The sequence below is a fragment of the Dendroctonus ponderosae genome, unplaced genomic scaffold, assembly GCF_020466585.1.
Source record: "Dendroctonus ponderosae isolate FM_Combo_2020 unplaced genomic scaffold, Dpon_F_20191213v2 Dpon_F_20191213_7, whole genome shotgun sequence".
Lineage (NCBI taxonomy): Eukaryota > Metazoa > Arthropoda > Insecta > Coleoptera > Curculionidae > Dendroctonus > Dendroctonus ponderosae.
In genome coordinates this window covers 10,157,382-10,173,499 of record NW_026018916.1, presented here as the reverse complement: position 1 = coordinate 10,173,499, position 16,118 = coordinate 10,157,382, and the positions used below count along the sequence as shown (strand labels likewise).

The 16,118-nt window shown below is 34.0% G+C and overlaps 4 protein-coding genes across 6 annotated transcripts in view; 2 read left to right on the top strand and 2 right to left on the bottom strand.

Annotated features, from left to right (window-relative positions):
- LOC109542837 (chondroitin sulfate N-acetylgalactosaminyltransferase 1) overlaps positions 1 to 16,118 on the bottom strand; it is a 98,734-nt gene that overhangs the window by 27,621 nt on the left and 54,995 nt on the right. The gene's annotated exons all lie outside the window — the stretch shown is intronic.
- On the top strand, positions 928 to 2,226 carry LOC109542841. The gene is made up of 2 exons (XM_019912260.2): positions 928 to 1,033; positions 1,468 to 2,226. The coding sequence occupies exons 1-2, from the start codon at positions 989 to 991 to the stop codon at positions 2,125 to 2,127; spliced, it is 705 nt and encodes a 234-aa protein (XP_019767819.1). The 5' UTR covers positions 928 to 988; the 3' UTR covers positions 2,128 to 2,226.
- Positions 4,612 to 5,711, top strand: LOC109542842. The gene is made up of 2 exons (XM_019912261.2): positions 4,612 to 4,721; positions 4,953 to 5,711. Exons 1-2 carry the CDS (start codon positions 4,677 to 4,679, stop codon positions 5,610 to 5,612), a joined length of 705 nt encoding a protein of 234 aa, XP_019767820.1. The 5' UTR covers positions 4,612 to 4,676; the 3' UTR covers positions 5,613 to 5,711.
- LOC109542843 lies at positions 6,562 to 7,511 on the bottom strand. The gene is made up of 2 exons (XM_019912262.2): positions 7,390 to 7,511; positions 6,562 to 7,270 (listed from the first exon to the last, which is right to left on the bottom strand). The coding sequence occupies exons 1-2, from the start codon at positions 7,432 to 7,434 to the stop codon at positions 6,620 to 6,622; spliced, it is 696 nt and encodes a 231-aa protein (XP_019767821.2). The 5' UTR covers positions 7,435 to 7,511; the 3' UTR covers positions 6,562 to 6,619.

Sequence of the window (16,118 nt, the reverse complement as noted above, 5' to 3'; positions counted from 1 at the left end):
TTTCAAATTAAACTTTCCAGGAAATATATCATTTGAAATGTGAAAAACGTAGTAAAGTTTTGCAAAGCACAGGCACCCAGCAACGTTCTCTGCTTTAGAGCGCTTGTTAAAAGGAAATCTGAATAGAAAACATTCTCAGAATCCTGCAATCGCGCTTTGGAGCTTCTTAATTGATTCTATTAGCAAACACAACTTGCTACTGAAAGTCTAACATTCGATTTAACAAGACATTTAACTTTAAGTGGAAAAACAACAGTTGTATACAGGGTGGGCTCTAGTAAATATCAGAAACTTACAGCTAGGCAAAGGTTCTTGTTAAAAACCTGATTTTCAAATTTTCGCTTCTTCCTTTAAACATAGAATTTATTATTGTTTTATTGGGCACAATATTTGAAGCTGGGAACCGAAAGTATTCTTTTGAATGCATTTTCGCTCTTGATAATTATTGCCCAATCAAAGGTGTGCTCTTAATTTGACAAGTGTCTTACAACATACAACTCCTCAAGTTCTTCAGGTGTATTCGAAATTGGAGACCTGAATTTTTCTTCCCAGCAACACTAAGAGAAGGAGCCACTGAAGAAAACCATATTTTACAGTTGTTTTGCAACGAAAGTTTTTAAGGTCTAAAAGTTTCAATTAGAAATTGAAATATTATAAATATCGATATGAGGAATACTCTAATGACACCGAAAATTAGTTTTGATGGATTGAATGCACCAATTTGATTGATTGACTTTACAGTAAAAAGTTGCATTAACGGGAAGAACAATCCTGGTACATGAGACTTTGAAACTTCTCATTGCCACGTTAATTAGTGTTCTAGAAATAAGTGGTTGCAATTTTTCTATGATATTTGAACGGGACTACTTGAAACGAATTGCCATTCTCTTATCACATCATCTGATAACGACAAAGGTATAAAATGGATCCCAATTTCATTCTATGCCATCCGTACACATTCGTTTGCAGCCAGTGAAACTAAATCAAGATGAAAATCTTCGCAGCTTTCTTCATCGCCCTTTTGGCTGTTCATGTGAGTACCATCAAGATAATTGATAGTTTTAATCGGGTCTCGTTTATTGTATACCAACTGAAAACTGTAGTAACAACGCAATAATAATTTGGAAAAACATTGCTCCGCAAAATCAATAGTCCCACTATTGACTAAACATATAACGAAGTTAACGATCCTCATTAAATTTCCAGGCCTTGTTAATTTTTTTTTAATAATTTGCCATGGTTTTTAAACGGTTGTCGAATTTTATATATGTGTTCCAGTTGGTTAGTGAATAATTTATCGAATAATCAACTAAAAGCTGTAAAAATTATGCAATACTAATTATTATTTTAAAAAAATACGCATAAAGCAAACTTATACAAATAAAGCATGATTAAGCAAACTCAATGGTGATAATATTGATTCAACTCTTCAATAAACGGAGTTAAAAATCCACATTTGATTTCCAGGCCAGTACTCAATCACCTGTAAACGCTGATGGCAGCAACACTAAAGAAATAGTAGTTGAAATCCTCAACGCAGTACTCAAAGTGTCCGCTGACCTTCTGGAGGCTGCGAATTCCAACTTGGATGACCTGAAGGAAAACGAAGAAGTAATTGCCAATAAATTGGCATCTCTGATTGCGAAGGAACTTCAAGACCTCAACGAAATCTTTGTATCACTTGTGGATGAATTGGAAGACGGTGCCACCGATGACGGAAAACACGTTCTTGGTTGCATTGATGCCGAGAAATCAAAAGTAGACGCTGCTCTAGAAAAAACAATTAAACAAATCGCCGAAAACGCTCTTACAGAGGTTCCACTGATTACTGACTTGTTGGATGTTATTTTGCGTCAAGCGGGTGAACTCCAGGAAGACGTTAAATTGCAAACCGACAGTTTGGATACCTGTGATTCCGAAGATTCCGAATGCTTTTCGACTTTCGCTGCCACTGCACTTAAAATTGTCCAAGAAATCGCCAGTAACATTCAAGAAGACTATGACATGCTGGTTACCGTCACCCAGTCAATTATCAGCGACGTCGAAGCTTGGGATATTCGTGGACTTATTCGTGAGGACACGCAAGCCATCTTCAATGAGGTTGTTGAGTGCATTTACAGCAAATAAGTGTTCGTTTTTACAATAGCATTGTAAGAGTAGTACGCTAAAAGTTGATATCATACCAAGCAGCTGTTGAATAGAGATTAAATGGACGTTAACAATAAACCTTCGACTTTTAATGTTTTTTATGTACTGTTTCGCCAAGCTATTGTTATATAACTTTGGTAGATGACCGTTTTTCATACATATTATATTTAATTTCAAATCAATAGCCAGTTTTTTTAGTACTAATATTGTGATTTCATTTCATGGCCCGTTTTTGCAGTTATATCAAACTGAAAATATTGAAAGAACATTTGCAACACCTGTAAAAGACCAGCCTCTGGTGGTTAAATATTACTGAGCCTTATTCTGCGTTGCGGCGCTAAAATTGGCATTAGAAAATTTTGGGGTTTAAATGAAATGATGATGTGCTGAAGATGACGGGAAACAATATTATCATTAAATGAGTAATTTAACTCAACAAAATACACTGAGAAGCTTCCAGTTTGCATGTAAATCACTCAAATTAGGCACCGTTCACATATAAAAATCCACAGTAGCATTTAAAGAACATTCTCAACAAAAGGTGCGGCTCATAAGAAATGAGTGTGGGGATGCACAATAAACTTATACAAAAGGGCAGAAAAAATTGCTTAAATCAGAGTATTTGTACTTTCAAGTGCAAATAGTCAAAGAGCCTGAAACGGATAAAACACTCAATTAAAATTGTAACGTAATTCCAAGTTAAAAGTTTTTATTTTTGCAACAGCTTCAATTACACGACTGTTAAATTCTAGAATGGTAACAATAATTTATTTCTCAATGTTTAACATGGCAAGTGAATTTAGACGGCCCTGTTCCATTCCAGTTTCCCATAAAGAATTAGTTCCCTTCAACGATGAAAAACAGAGTTTACCTTCAATACTCGCCATTAGAATAGTAAAAATTAATTTTGAAAAAAAGTAAAATATTGTCATTCTAAGCAGTTGCAAGAGAAGCATCGTATCTCGTTTCAAGGCACAATCATTTTGTAACATTAGTTACTCCATATTCCATTTTCATTAACTTTAATTTCGCAATACTGGTCAAAATAATTAAAATTTAATATACGTGGTGATTCAAAATTGGCCTAATTCCTCGGGGCGTTTTCTATGGGGATGTTTAGGGGCAGAACAGGAAAAATAGTAAAAAAAATAACTCTTGCAATTGGAGGTGAAACGAAATTCTTAGATATGACTGTAAATATCTTCTAGAAATTTTCGGGGGTAATTGCACAAGTGCTTCAAAATTACCGATAATTTTGCATGAAAGCTTGTTGTCTAAAAACTGCATGAGTTTATTTTCATATTGTGGCGAAAAACTTGTGGCAAAATTGTGGCAAACGGACAGATTATCACCAATCAGTCATCAATCAATATCAGATACCAAGGAAATATTCGAAAAAATTGTTGCATATTTTTACTATTGTAATTAACTATACTATTTATATAATTTGCAGTTAATGTCTAACATTGTTAAGTCGCAAGAAAACATAAACCATTTTTGTCGCAAAAACTATGAATGCAATAAGATTTTACAAACAGTACAAAATTGTGAATAAATGATTAGTGCATCAACAAAAAAAAATGGGTTGATTTCATCCACCAAATAAAAAGTTCTGGTAGTTTTTGTACCTCCACACTCAAGAATTCACCACTTGTCCAAAACGGATGAACTCGATTGTGTCATCAAAATATGAGTCTTACATAAAAACAAATTCACAGCGAGTTTCACCCTCATTGTCCGGATATTTTAAAAAATAATGTTTTTGAACAACTGTGACCATCAATAGCAGAGGAGCCAGACATTTTTTTGTTAATAAACGTTAGGTCAGATCGTCTTATTTTGATGCAAAGAATATCGCAGTATCCTTTTGATCATGTGCTTACGGGTAACCCTCTATAATAAAGTTCAAGGTTTGCAGTTTGCCTTATCCGCAAGACTAAGGGCAGAAGCATGTGACGAAAAACATATTTTAAAGTTGTTTTGGTACAGAAGTGTCGAAAGCCTTATTAAACATAGCAATTTTCAATTAAACCATTTGGGACATTGTAAGTACCATTAAGGAAAAGCTCGAGTGACTGTTTAATGTTTAATGACCACGAAACATGAGTTCTAATGGACGAAATGGAGCAAAAATCACAGTTATTTTGAAACGAATAAATAAACGAGAACGGAAAAAGCACAACAATTTTTCGGTTGATCTGCAACTAGACCAGTAAAAAGTTGCGATAACGGAAAACGCTACAATGAGTATATTTGAAATCTCTGCTCACGATTAGCTGGAGTTGTACTTTGCACATTCAATTGGACCCACATCATTTTGAAACCTCCATGAAGCGTTGCCAGCTTAATTAATATTCCAAAAATAAGCAATATCAATTTTTCTATGACTTTTGAACGGAACTACTTGAAAAAACCAATTGCCATTCTCTTATCACAACATCTGATAACCACAAAAGTATAAAATGGAACCCGAATTCATTTTTTGCCATCTGTGTACGTTCGCTTGCAGCCAGTGAAACTAAATCAAGATGAAAATCTTCGCAGCTTTCTTCGTCGCTCTTTTGGCTGTTCATGTAAGTACCTTTATATAAATGTTTTCAAAAGGTTCTCGAATTTTATAGATGTGTTTGAGTTAGTTTGGGTTAGTGAATAATTTATTCAATAACCAAATGAAAGCTGTAAAACTTAAGCAATAATAATAATTTGAAAAATACGCCTACATCGTTATTAAGGATACCCAATTACGATAACGTTGATTGAGCTTAAAAGCAACCGGAATTAAAAATCCACATTTTAATTTCCAGGCCAGTACCCAATCACCTGTAAGTGCTGATGACAGCAGTACCAAGCAAACAGTTGTTGAAATCCTCAACGAACTACTCAAAGTGTCCGCTGTACTTCTGGAAGATGCCAATACCTACGTGAATGACCTCAAAGAAAACGAGCAAGTAATTGCGGATAAATTGGCTTCCCTTATTGCCAAGGAACTTGAAGACGTAAATGGTATCCTTGTGTCACTTGTGGATGAATTAAAAGACGGTGCCACCGATGACGGAAAATTCGTTCTTGGCTGCATCGATGCCGAGCAATCAAAAGTCGACGCTGCTGTAGCAAAAACAATCCAAATCATAGCCGATAACGTCCTTTCAGAGGTTCCACTGATTACTGACTTGTTGGATGTTATTTTGCGTCAAGCTAGTGAACTCCAAGAAGACGTTAAATTGCAGACCGACAGTTTGGATACCTGTGATTCTGAAGATTCCGAATGCTTCAAAACTTTCGCCACCGGAGCTGTTAAAATTGCCCAACAAATCGCCAGTAACATTGCAGAAGACTATGACATCCTTGTTACCGTCACCCAGTCAATTATCGGCGATGTTGAATCTTGGGATATTCGTGGAATTCTTCGTGAAGACACGCAAGCCATCTTCAATGAGGTTGTTGAGTGCATTTACAGCAAATAAGTATTCGTTTTAAGAATAGTATTGTTAATGTAAATATTGTATTCAATTTGAAATCAATAGCTAAATATTTCAGTATCAATAGAGTGCTTCTTTTAGTGACCCTTTCTATAGTTATGCAAGAATTAAATCATTTGCCGGCACATGTAAAAATCTAACAGAGGTTGCACTAAATAGTACTGCTCCAGATTCTTTATCGTTTCGGTCAAAAAAAGTGAAGTATTTTGTAAAATGTATTTAGTGAAGTAAAACTTCCAGTTGGTTACAACATCTAAGCCCAGTTAAATACGTGCTGGAGACATGAAAAATTGCGTAACTCAAACATGCTCTTCAAAAAGAACCATCGGAATAAGCAATGGAGTTTGGCAACGAATACTCCAAAACACCACTGAAACTACTATATTAGATGAAACGAACTGAAATTGAGAACTTCACTTTGTAAAACTGTCTAAGAGGTTTTGTTTATTTGACATTCCACACAATTCACTCAATCGATTTTATCAGACACGCGTGTAAGTTGATTTCAAAAATGTATCTACAAAGTTCTTGAACATGTGCGATACAAGAACAACGTTATTAATTAACCCCATTAATTATTCACACGATTGATCATGGATTGCTTCCATGTCAATGTCCTCGAATTAATCAGCTAAGCTCTTACTGGAATTCCTTTTTGAAGTTTAGAAGTAGTTGACTTAAGCGTCAACTTTTTTATCTATTATGTGACCAAATCATCGAAAATGTTACATAAGAACATCAGTCAATTAAAATGATACAAATTGAACAACAAACGCAATTTACTGTTGAGACTTTCGGGTTCTTAGGTTGCACCTGAATATATTTTTAATGACCTTTTGCTAGCATGAGTGGCGAGTGTCCTCAGAGGTATTTTCACTACTCTTTCCCATAATTAGCTAAGTTGTTTAACGCAGCAATTGAAACAAAAAAAAACTAGGCATTAATCAATTTATTAGAGCAGTTCAGATTTGTATATACATGTAAGTACATATTTAACTGTAGATGCATACAACTACGTCATTGAAGATAGCTTGAATGTCCTCACGAATGGTGCCACGAACGTCCCAAGCTTGAACATCGCTAATAATCGACTTGACAACGGTCACCAAAGCGTCAACGTCTTCTTGGCCATTTTCCACAGCCTCTTTAATAATTTTCGTTGCTGACACAGCAAATACGGTCAAGCAAATGGTGTCGGAGGAATCACAAGTCTCCAAAGTGTCAACTAACAGTTTCACGTCCTCTTGAAGCTCAGCACCCTGAGTCAATACTAATTCAGCCAAGTCAGTGAGCAGGGGAATTTCCGTAAGAGTATTATCGGCAAGAATGAGAGCAGTTTTAAGAATGGCAGCGTCGACGTTGTCCTTTTCAGCATCAACGCAAGATAGAACCTTCCTTCCTTGGTCGGTGGCACCGTCTTTTAATTCGTCGACAAGGTCCACAACAACCTCATTGATCGTTTGTAGTCGTTTAGCTACCAGATTTGCTAAACCCTCAGCGGTCTCAGTTTCGTTAGTCTTGAAGTCATTCAATACGCTATTGGCGGTCGATAGAAGTGCCGCAGAAACCTTCAGGGCATCGTTTAGAAGTTCAATGAGTACTTCTTTGGTAGAAGCATCATTTACAGGAGTTTGAGTACTGGCCTAAAAGTTTACCCAAAGTAAAATAAAAATTGGCGTTAAAAGTTTGAGCAATTTTTAATGCCGATGTTTCCACCATCTTTACCATATGATGAAAAAACTAGAAAATTCAAATTACTTACATGTACAGCCAAAAGGGTGACGAAGAATGCTGCAAAAAATTTCATTTCGTTCTTGTTCCACCGACCGTAGGAAAAAACACTGAGATAATTTGCCAATAGGCCAGATTCATTTTATACACATTTTGTTATCTAACTGAAGGATAAGGAAAAAACTTTCAAGTATTTATTGCGTCAAAATCGAAACAAAAATTTCAAGTTCTCTATCTTATCGCTTCTGGAATACCAGCGTAGTAACATAAGATAGAAATCAGTACTATTCTTCAACCGGACACAAGTAACTTGAATGTTTTTTAACAGGGTGATTCAGAAAGCATTATGAATATTCAAAGAATCTAAATGGGTGCGGTTGAGACGCTAAACTACCCAGGAGATTTTTTTTAAATAAGTGGTTTCTTTAGATGCAAATGGACACAAAAGTGTTCTATTCATTGTAAATAGATTATTACAATTGAAGCACCATTCACCGATTGGTGGAAGTTAACGGGGCAAACATTGAAAGTAGATAAATAATTGGATGATTTACGGCACAATATGTAGCATCCAAAAGCGCTCATCTCTATTTTGTTGAAGTTGCAATTATAATCATAAGCATATTGATGTCATATTTTGATTTTTGAGTGTTCGAACTGCGTAATGGGAATCTAAACTATGTCGTTATCTAAAACGCATTGTTTTCAAGCGTCCAATCTTATGACACTTTTGCAAAAAATCAATCAGCTATATTCAAGAAGGCGACAATATAGGAGAGAGAGATTAAAAGTTATGAAATACTCGTAGGCCACAGATGCAAATGAGCAAACATAAACACATTCATAGAACATTCCCGTTGCAAAAATTAAATGGGAGGAAATTCCAGGAAGTCACTTGAATATAAACAATGAGTGTAATTTGCAATAATTAAGTCTCCATCTAAACGAGAGCAATTGACATTTTTAGAAACCAATCCAAATCAGCATAATTACTTGATTCCTTACAGCCGATCTTAAAAACACATAGAATCTCAAGCACGCACATACATGTCTCAATAATGTTACTGATAAAACATTAATGACACTCAATATTACGTAAATACGCAATAGAAGGAGGATGGAAAACCCGAAATTGTTAATATTCTCAAGATCCGTCCAGGCAAAACCGGATTCTGCTTTTTACAATGGTAAACGCGTGTTGCAGATTAAGTGGGTATTGATTAGCTAGTTAAGAAGGATTTCTACTGTTAACTGCTAAGACTTCAGGATTACCTATTCAGGAAACCATATTTTGCTTCTTAAAGCTTAAAAATAATAATTTTTAACAGTCAATGATTTGTTTCATGAAAAAGTCGCAAATGTTAAAAACATTCATTATTTGAAACCACTCATTAGAAACATTTTTTGACACTATACGAGTGAATTAACAATTATATGAAAATCTACGTCAACGGTCATATTTTGTTAATGTATTTCTTTAAGCGCTTTCAATGATATCTTTTGAAGAAAAAAATTAATTATATGGACAGTGTTTGACAAAGACTCCGAAACGTGTTAGAAAAAGATTAAAAATTATCAAGGAAAGTTGACCAGTTGCAATATTATGTTTATAGAGCGCAATAAGAAATATGCATGGGCGTACAAATACAAAAAAATTGCTGAGTGTGTCGCCCTTTAAAAATATTGAAAAACCATCAGAAATCGAAATCGTGTAGTCGTAAATGGTCACAACTCGTCCTATGGGGTATTTTGAAAAACTTCAAGAGCTTTGAGAGGATTTGCTTCTTCAAAAAGATCGAGTAATCATTTAAACAAAAGTTAATAGTTTAGTATCTAAAGTGTGAAAGTGAAACTATTGTAAATTTTATACGTAGGGATTATTGTGCGGATTCTACTTGTTGAGAGCTGTCTTTAATGATAAATTAATCTATCATTGCCAAAATACTCAAGAAATACCCCTCTTTCAGTATTGGCTAAAGAACAGCTTGAGATCCATATTAAAAAAATGCGAGAAAATCCAATATAAACTCAATAAAAGAGAAATAATCCGCAAAAAGTACACCCAACAATAATGCCATATTAGCATAATTAGAAATGAATCACTAATAACAAAACTAATAATAATCGGCATTCAAATGGCTGCCTGCTTTAGAAAATCAACAACTTTCTCGATGACACCTTATAACAAATAGATAAATGCCACTTATTTAGTGTAAAAAGTGCCTACATTTGAGTGTTCGATGACACCATTTAATTGATTTCAATGAAAAGTTAAGGATATATAATGGAAAACATTGAAACTTTTTGCAAACAATTATATAAAACTGGATTTTAAATGATACGGCACCGAGAAACCTTCGACTCAAGGAAATTTTCTTTCTTAAATCGATTTTAAGCAAAAATATACACACAATTGAAGATAGCATATGCATTGATCGGTGCCAATTCAAGCAAATCATGAGCTTAATTAAAATTTCGTTTTGAACTTCGGAATTAGGCTTCATTACAATAACAAAAGATAATCACAAACACACGGGCATTATATCAAAGCTGCCGGATTTGATTTAAATCTGATTTTAATCCTTTAAGAATATTCGGTAAAAGATTATACTAATAAAAGCAAACTCCATAGTTCGGCACAGATATTGTCGAACGAATCAGATAGATTAAGCTATGAAAGATAAAAAATTCTAAAGTTAGTTGGGGGCCGGCACTAAGTCCACTAAACAATAAGATATGATTCAAAGATCCTTCTACTAATCGATTTGCAATATCATGGATGTGTAATCGTTATAAACTGACAGGAAAAATAAAGTAAAAGGAAACATTGATATTTAAATTTAAAAAAAAGCTGAAACATAAATTTCGCTGCAGAATAATAAAACATTGACACATTTAACACATTTGTGTATCAATTATTGTGCGACAAGCGTTTGTAAAACCGTCCCCATGTTGTTGATATTCTTCCGCTTTACGTGCAGCTAATAACAGGCTGCTCGAGACAAAAACAAAATAATAGGGCCCTTAGTTGGAGCACACAAAAAGTTAATACGCTTTTATTACAAAAGCATCTTCCCCGTAAAGTCTTTGCCTTTGCGATTGTCAATTTTGCATAAAACTGTTCGCTCTTTAATGCACTACAAGGATCTGTCGATGTTTGAATGAAGGCTTTTAAGGCTTTAATCTTCGGTAAAGTGCTGCATGTTTGAGAGCGAATGACAAAAAAATATTTTTGCAACTTTAATGGAAGTATTTCAGCTTCGCCTACTTTCAGCTCTATGCGTTTCTGATTTGCATAAAACTCTAATTCTTATAAAAACAGAAACCATAAATCTTGAAAAGAGACCAACAATTATGAAATCTTTTAACACGTACAAGAATTGTATGTAATTTATTAAAGCACACACATTTAGGAGCAGTTGGGCATTTTTATTTACCTTGAATTTCGACCAAATCTAAACCAGATAATCCTTATCAAAAATATGAAGCACGATCTTCAAGTACATACACACACACGGTTTTGTCTAGACGCCCCAGATTTTTAATCCTCTTAAGTAGTAAACTTTCTTTCAGCTGATTCTTTAAATGTTTCAATATTCTCTTAGCAACACCATATGAAACTCAGATATTCCATTACATTTTTAGAGGAACAAAAATACACTAAGAGTGCCGAAGTTATGTTTTTGTATAATACATGATCACAAAGCCACGTCTCTCCAAGGAATAGCATTTACCCATATCCAGACTCTAAATCCAGCCTTTCTTTTAAGCCGGATCTCGAATAAAACACGTCTGGTTCGGGATTCGCTTTAAATCACAGAAGCTCCATGTATTTTCTATGTAACGTCTTTATGAAACTGATATATGAGGTGCGATTTTAGACTAGTTTTTATTTTGCCTGGCCAACGACTCGACTAAGAAAGTTAATTTTCAAAATTGCCTTCAAATTAAAGTGCCCAGTTCGCATCTATACTTCTACAACACATAAACTGGGCATTTCAACTTGCAAACCTTCAGCCAAATCTTTCCGCATTATTTCAATTATTCGAGCTGAAGCAGCATTTTAAAACAAATTTATGCAAATTAATGACGCTACAACAAGCCGGCAGCACATTCAGCAACAGCAATAATTAAAGCGAACCATCTTAATTAAGAGACATTCATGACGTTTTTAAAGCTAAATCAGTTAAGGGGCTTAAAACCCTTGAGAGAAAAACAATGAGGGCGAACCGAAAAAAATAAATCTGTTCCGCTAAACTCCCGAACATAATAGACTATAAACTGACGATGCTCGTAATATAGAGGGTAATTAAAAAAACTTTATTGCCTACCCTTGAGTTTAATTGTTAAAACTTCAATTTGGAACTGGAAAACCAGCGCTGGATGGGCTGAATGGAAATTTATAAATGCGCCTGACGAGTAACTAAAGATGGCTATCTAGGTTTAAAATTGCACATAGATCGGATTTGGAATAATCTTCAAGTATTTGTTATACCGATGCGCCAAAATGGCACTAGATGCCACGATAAACAGGGCAATTTTTTGATTAACTTTCTTCGATTCTACGGAAGTTACCTAGTAAACAGATGATACGTTTGGTTCAAAACTTAGGCTTCTTTCAAGAGAATTTCGTGGGCTTCCAAAAGTGCATGCTCTTTTACAGCAAAATATTCCTTCTATATTTGTGCAACCGAACCAGTGGAACCAGCCAGCTGAATTTTCCTCTTGGGCGAAAGCCGGCGGAAATTTTTTCAAGATGGGAAGGAGATATTTATACTTTTAATAGTAAGAGTTGGATATAATAGATATATCTGTTTTACAAAATATTTTGTTTTCTTCTTTGGCCGAATATAATGTAAAATATTTTTTAGGTATTTTTATTTGACATACAAGCGTTGCAAAGATTCATTTTTAGTAATCACTTAAAACGACATGTTTTTGTCAAACAAGGAGCTAACAGAGTTTGAGGCAACCTTGAGTGTCCCAATATACATTTACAATACAAATCTTATTCGAAATTTTATCTACTTTCGTAGAATAACTAAATAAATGTTACATAAATATATTTCACAACTGTGAACATTTTTCTAAACGTTATTATGTGGGAAACAAATGCTGAATGAAATTCGCTACAACACTAGTATTGTAATAAAACTATTATAAACGAATCTATTTTTTGAATTGAATAATTCCTTTTACTAAACGAAAGTAGAGTTGGAAGAGAATAGTTGGATGAGACAACTTTTGGTTGGTTGCTCGTCCAACCTCGCCCACCCCTAGCGCCGCCACTGAACCAAACGCAGATTGGAACCCCAAAAAAATTGCTATGAAAACCCACCTAATTCAAAAAAGCAGTTAATTTGAATGACGCATATCACACCTTACGAAGAGTTACGAGGCAAGTCAGTGAAACTTTCAAACACCCAAGTAACATCCTAAAAAACAAATAATTTTCTGTTTACATAATTACATATTTTTAATAAATTTTGAATTTAAATTTGAATTTGAATCCTGGGCCGCTGTACCATACATTTGTAACTGAACTCAACTAATAAAAAAAAACTATTTTTAAATTATTTCGCTTGTAGCAACAATTAACAGCAACTGAAAACCCGTTTAGCTTTTAGGTAAAAACTACAGTTAAACTTCAAATTTATTAGTATATCAACAGAGAAAATGGAAATATTATGACATAGCAAAATTTAGAATAATTTGCATCCAATGCAGAACAAAGCACTGAAAATGTTGCTACGTTGAATACACAATCGCCAACAAAAATATTTTTTCACCGAAGGTTTAAATTACAATTGTAGATTGATTTCGAGCACATAATTCACAGACTAACAACACAAAACAGCATTTTGTTTAATATTGTTCTTGTGTGAGCATGAGTGCTGAAGCAGGCAACAAAGCAGTTCGAAACGGTGCATTAAAACGAAACTGAAGTAAACGGGTTTAAACAATTGTGTAACACAGCAAGAAAATAAAACAAATTAATTCAGTTGCATTTGCATAAAAACTCAAATAATTCAAATGAAAACCGAATTAACCATTAATGATGGATTCGATATATGGGAAACGCAACGAATATATTCAAAGCTCAACTCGCAATATCATCGTAATGGCTGGCCACATTTATTCGGCTTTTATTAGGCCTTTAACTCTATGCAAAACTAATTGAAATGTTCATCGAATTTGTCTATTATTTCTACGTTGTCAAATTGGGTGCGGTTATACTGAAATAATTATAGCGGAGTAAATCAGCTATCTATAACTATGGCCCGATCAAATAAATTTAACAATTACTAAAACCGAGATTCCACAGATTTTTTGCTAAATTTAAATTTCACATCGTTCCATTTTCATCATACGAAAGTAAATTAATTTGTGTATTTAATTCAATAATTTTTATTATAAGTAATGAAATGTTTCGTGCAAATTCAATACTGCTGTTTGCAAATAATCGGAAAACGTTGTTCAAATGTTGGATTTATACCCAGCAAAGGCTACAAAATGATACGAAAAGTAACGAAATATTTTCAGCTACAGCGGGAAGAGCAAAATAAAACATATTAAATGATCTGTAGATAACTGACTGTTAGTTAGCGAACTTGGATAACTACCACTAATCTTAGTACCTTTGTTGCGTAATTTTATGTCCGTATTTCAGACAGCCGAGGAAGCATAAAGCGTAGGTTATTTTTCCGCTAAAGTCTTCCTAACTTTCACCCATTAACTTCAATTAGAAATCCAATTACGATTAAAAATCCAATTAATCCTGCTAATACAGCCAGGCAGTTCCCTTCCCTAAACACAATATTTAACTTTAACTTCTCCTGCTGAATTTGTTTCCTGTTTCGGGCGTCATTTTCTTTAAATCGAAAGATGAAACCGAGTTTATAGTCTTATTGAGATTAAGAACGGACAACAAAAGGAAAAGGAATGCTGTTTTAAAGACAATGCAAATTACATAGAAAAATTATGAAATTTAGTTAGAAACTGGAACAGTGGAAAAAGTGGTGAGCTTTTCTGGGTTTGAGCAAATAATGTTTTCCTGTATCCTCAGAGGTGTTTCGCTGAAAACGTTACACTGGACTGATGTCAGATTCAGTTTTTAGCCTTATTTTCAATTATTTTATCTGATATTGCTTTTTATCTATTCAGCATTAACTGCTTCATTCCTTTAAGTTGAAATACTTTTCAGTAGTAGATTAACATTGGAGTTAACGGGACACCAGGACAACTGAGAAAAATATTGTACAATTACTTTAATTTCAAATAGAAATTTAAGAATAGTACCTCAGATTAACAAAACAAATAAAAATTCAATAGAAATAAAAAGAAATTGATAAGTGGAAAAAATTGGTAGAGCATTTTAGGACACATAATGGACAATATTACACACAATGAAGTGTTTTAGGACAATGTTTGTATTAAATTGATGAAATAAGTTAGACTTTTCCTGTACGTTTTAGGACTTCACGTGATATTGTTTTTTTATGTTAATAAGCTAAAATTTTTTCAAATTTTACTGGTGTCTGTGTCATACCTTCTTAATCTTCACCACATATTTATCTGTGATTGTTTCTCCTTCCCGTTTGCGCTTCTCGTTAATCGAACGATTTATTTAGTGGCAATGTAAATTTTTCACTTAATTTTGGTTTGAGCTGCACTGTATACTGCAATAATTAAATCCAGGCCGTCGCTTTATAATCGCTATCAAACACGAAACTTCTGCTGCGTCTAGTTCTCCCTTTTGTTTAAGAAAAAAACGTCATTATCACTGTTGATTTTTTTGGCTTGTAGGCTGTCGTTAAAAAAAATGCCTTCTGGTTTCATCAACTCGAGTTGCATCATCAGTGGTGTGCTGCGGTCGAAAACACAAAAGACTCCAGTTTCTCCTTACAGTGTCCAGAAACTCACCATTTTTAGCAATGTTTTCAAATCTTAACCTATTTTAATCAACCTGAGCGATTCACAAAGAGCGAGCTCATAGTTTCTTACCCAACTTATATATTTCGTGATATGTTGTAAAATTTTGTAAAATTTGCTACATGGGACATTTTCTACATAGGCAATACGTGTTAAAGTATCCAGTGATATTCTGTTATCCGTTACAACAGTCACATAGCAAGAAAAAAACACGAGAAAATTATRCCAAGAAAAAAACGGTGTAAAGTTGTTCAGTAGATAYACATATTAACTAATAATTTAACTCTTCGTATGCAATAAGAAATTAGTACCAATAAGAACCAAATAAGAAAGTACCAAATAAGAAATTAGTTTGGCATTCATGAAAATWARCCACAACACCTCCGAGTARRAAAACACATCSTTAGTTTGATTTMAASGAATACTTTCCAAACTAAGCAGGCAAAAACAAGAAAGCAAAAAGGATAAAATTAACTTTTATCTACAGGAAAAATTACAAATTACACGAAACTCTTTGAAACGAAAGAAAAGTTTCTCACTKTGCCATTATCGCACATTGTCATGTATATTTAGAAAATTGCATTGCTGTTATGAGAAAATGCCCATTGAAAGTAGGACAATTCCACTGTTTCTTTTTTGTATATATCTGCTTACAGGGCTGTTTATGCTAACCGAGTAATTTTTGCCATTCATATATTTTACTTTCACTTATTCAAGGGTGAATATAATTTATAATCTCATCAGTCATTGGTATTTCTGAAAAACCGCGAATTTTAATAAATGGTTTTTGCATTCATTTTTGCGCCCTCSAGCCTTTTCCTCGAGTTT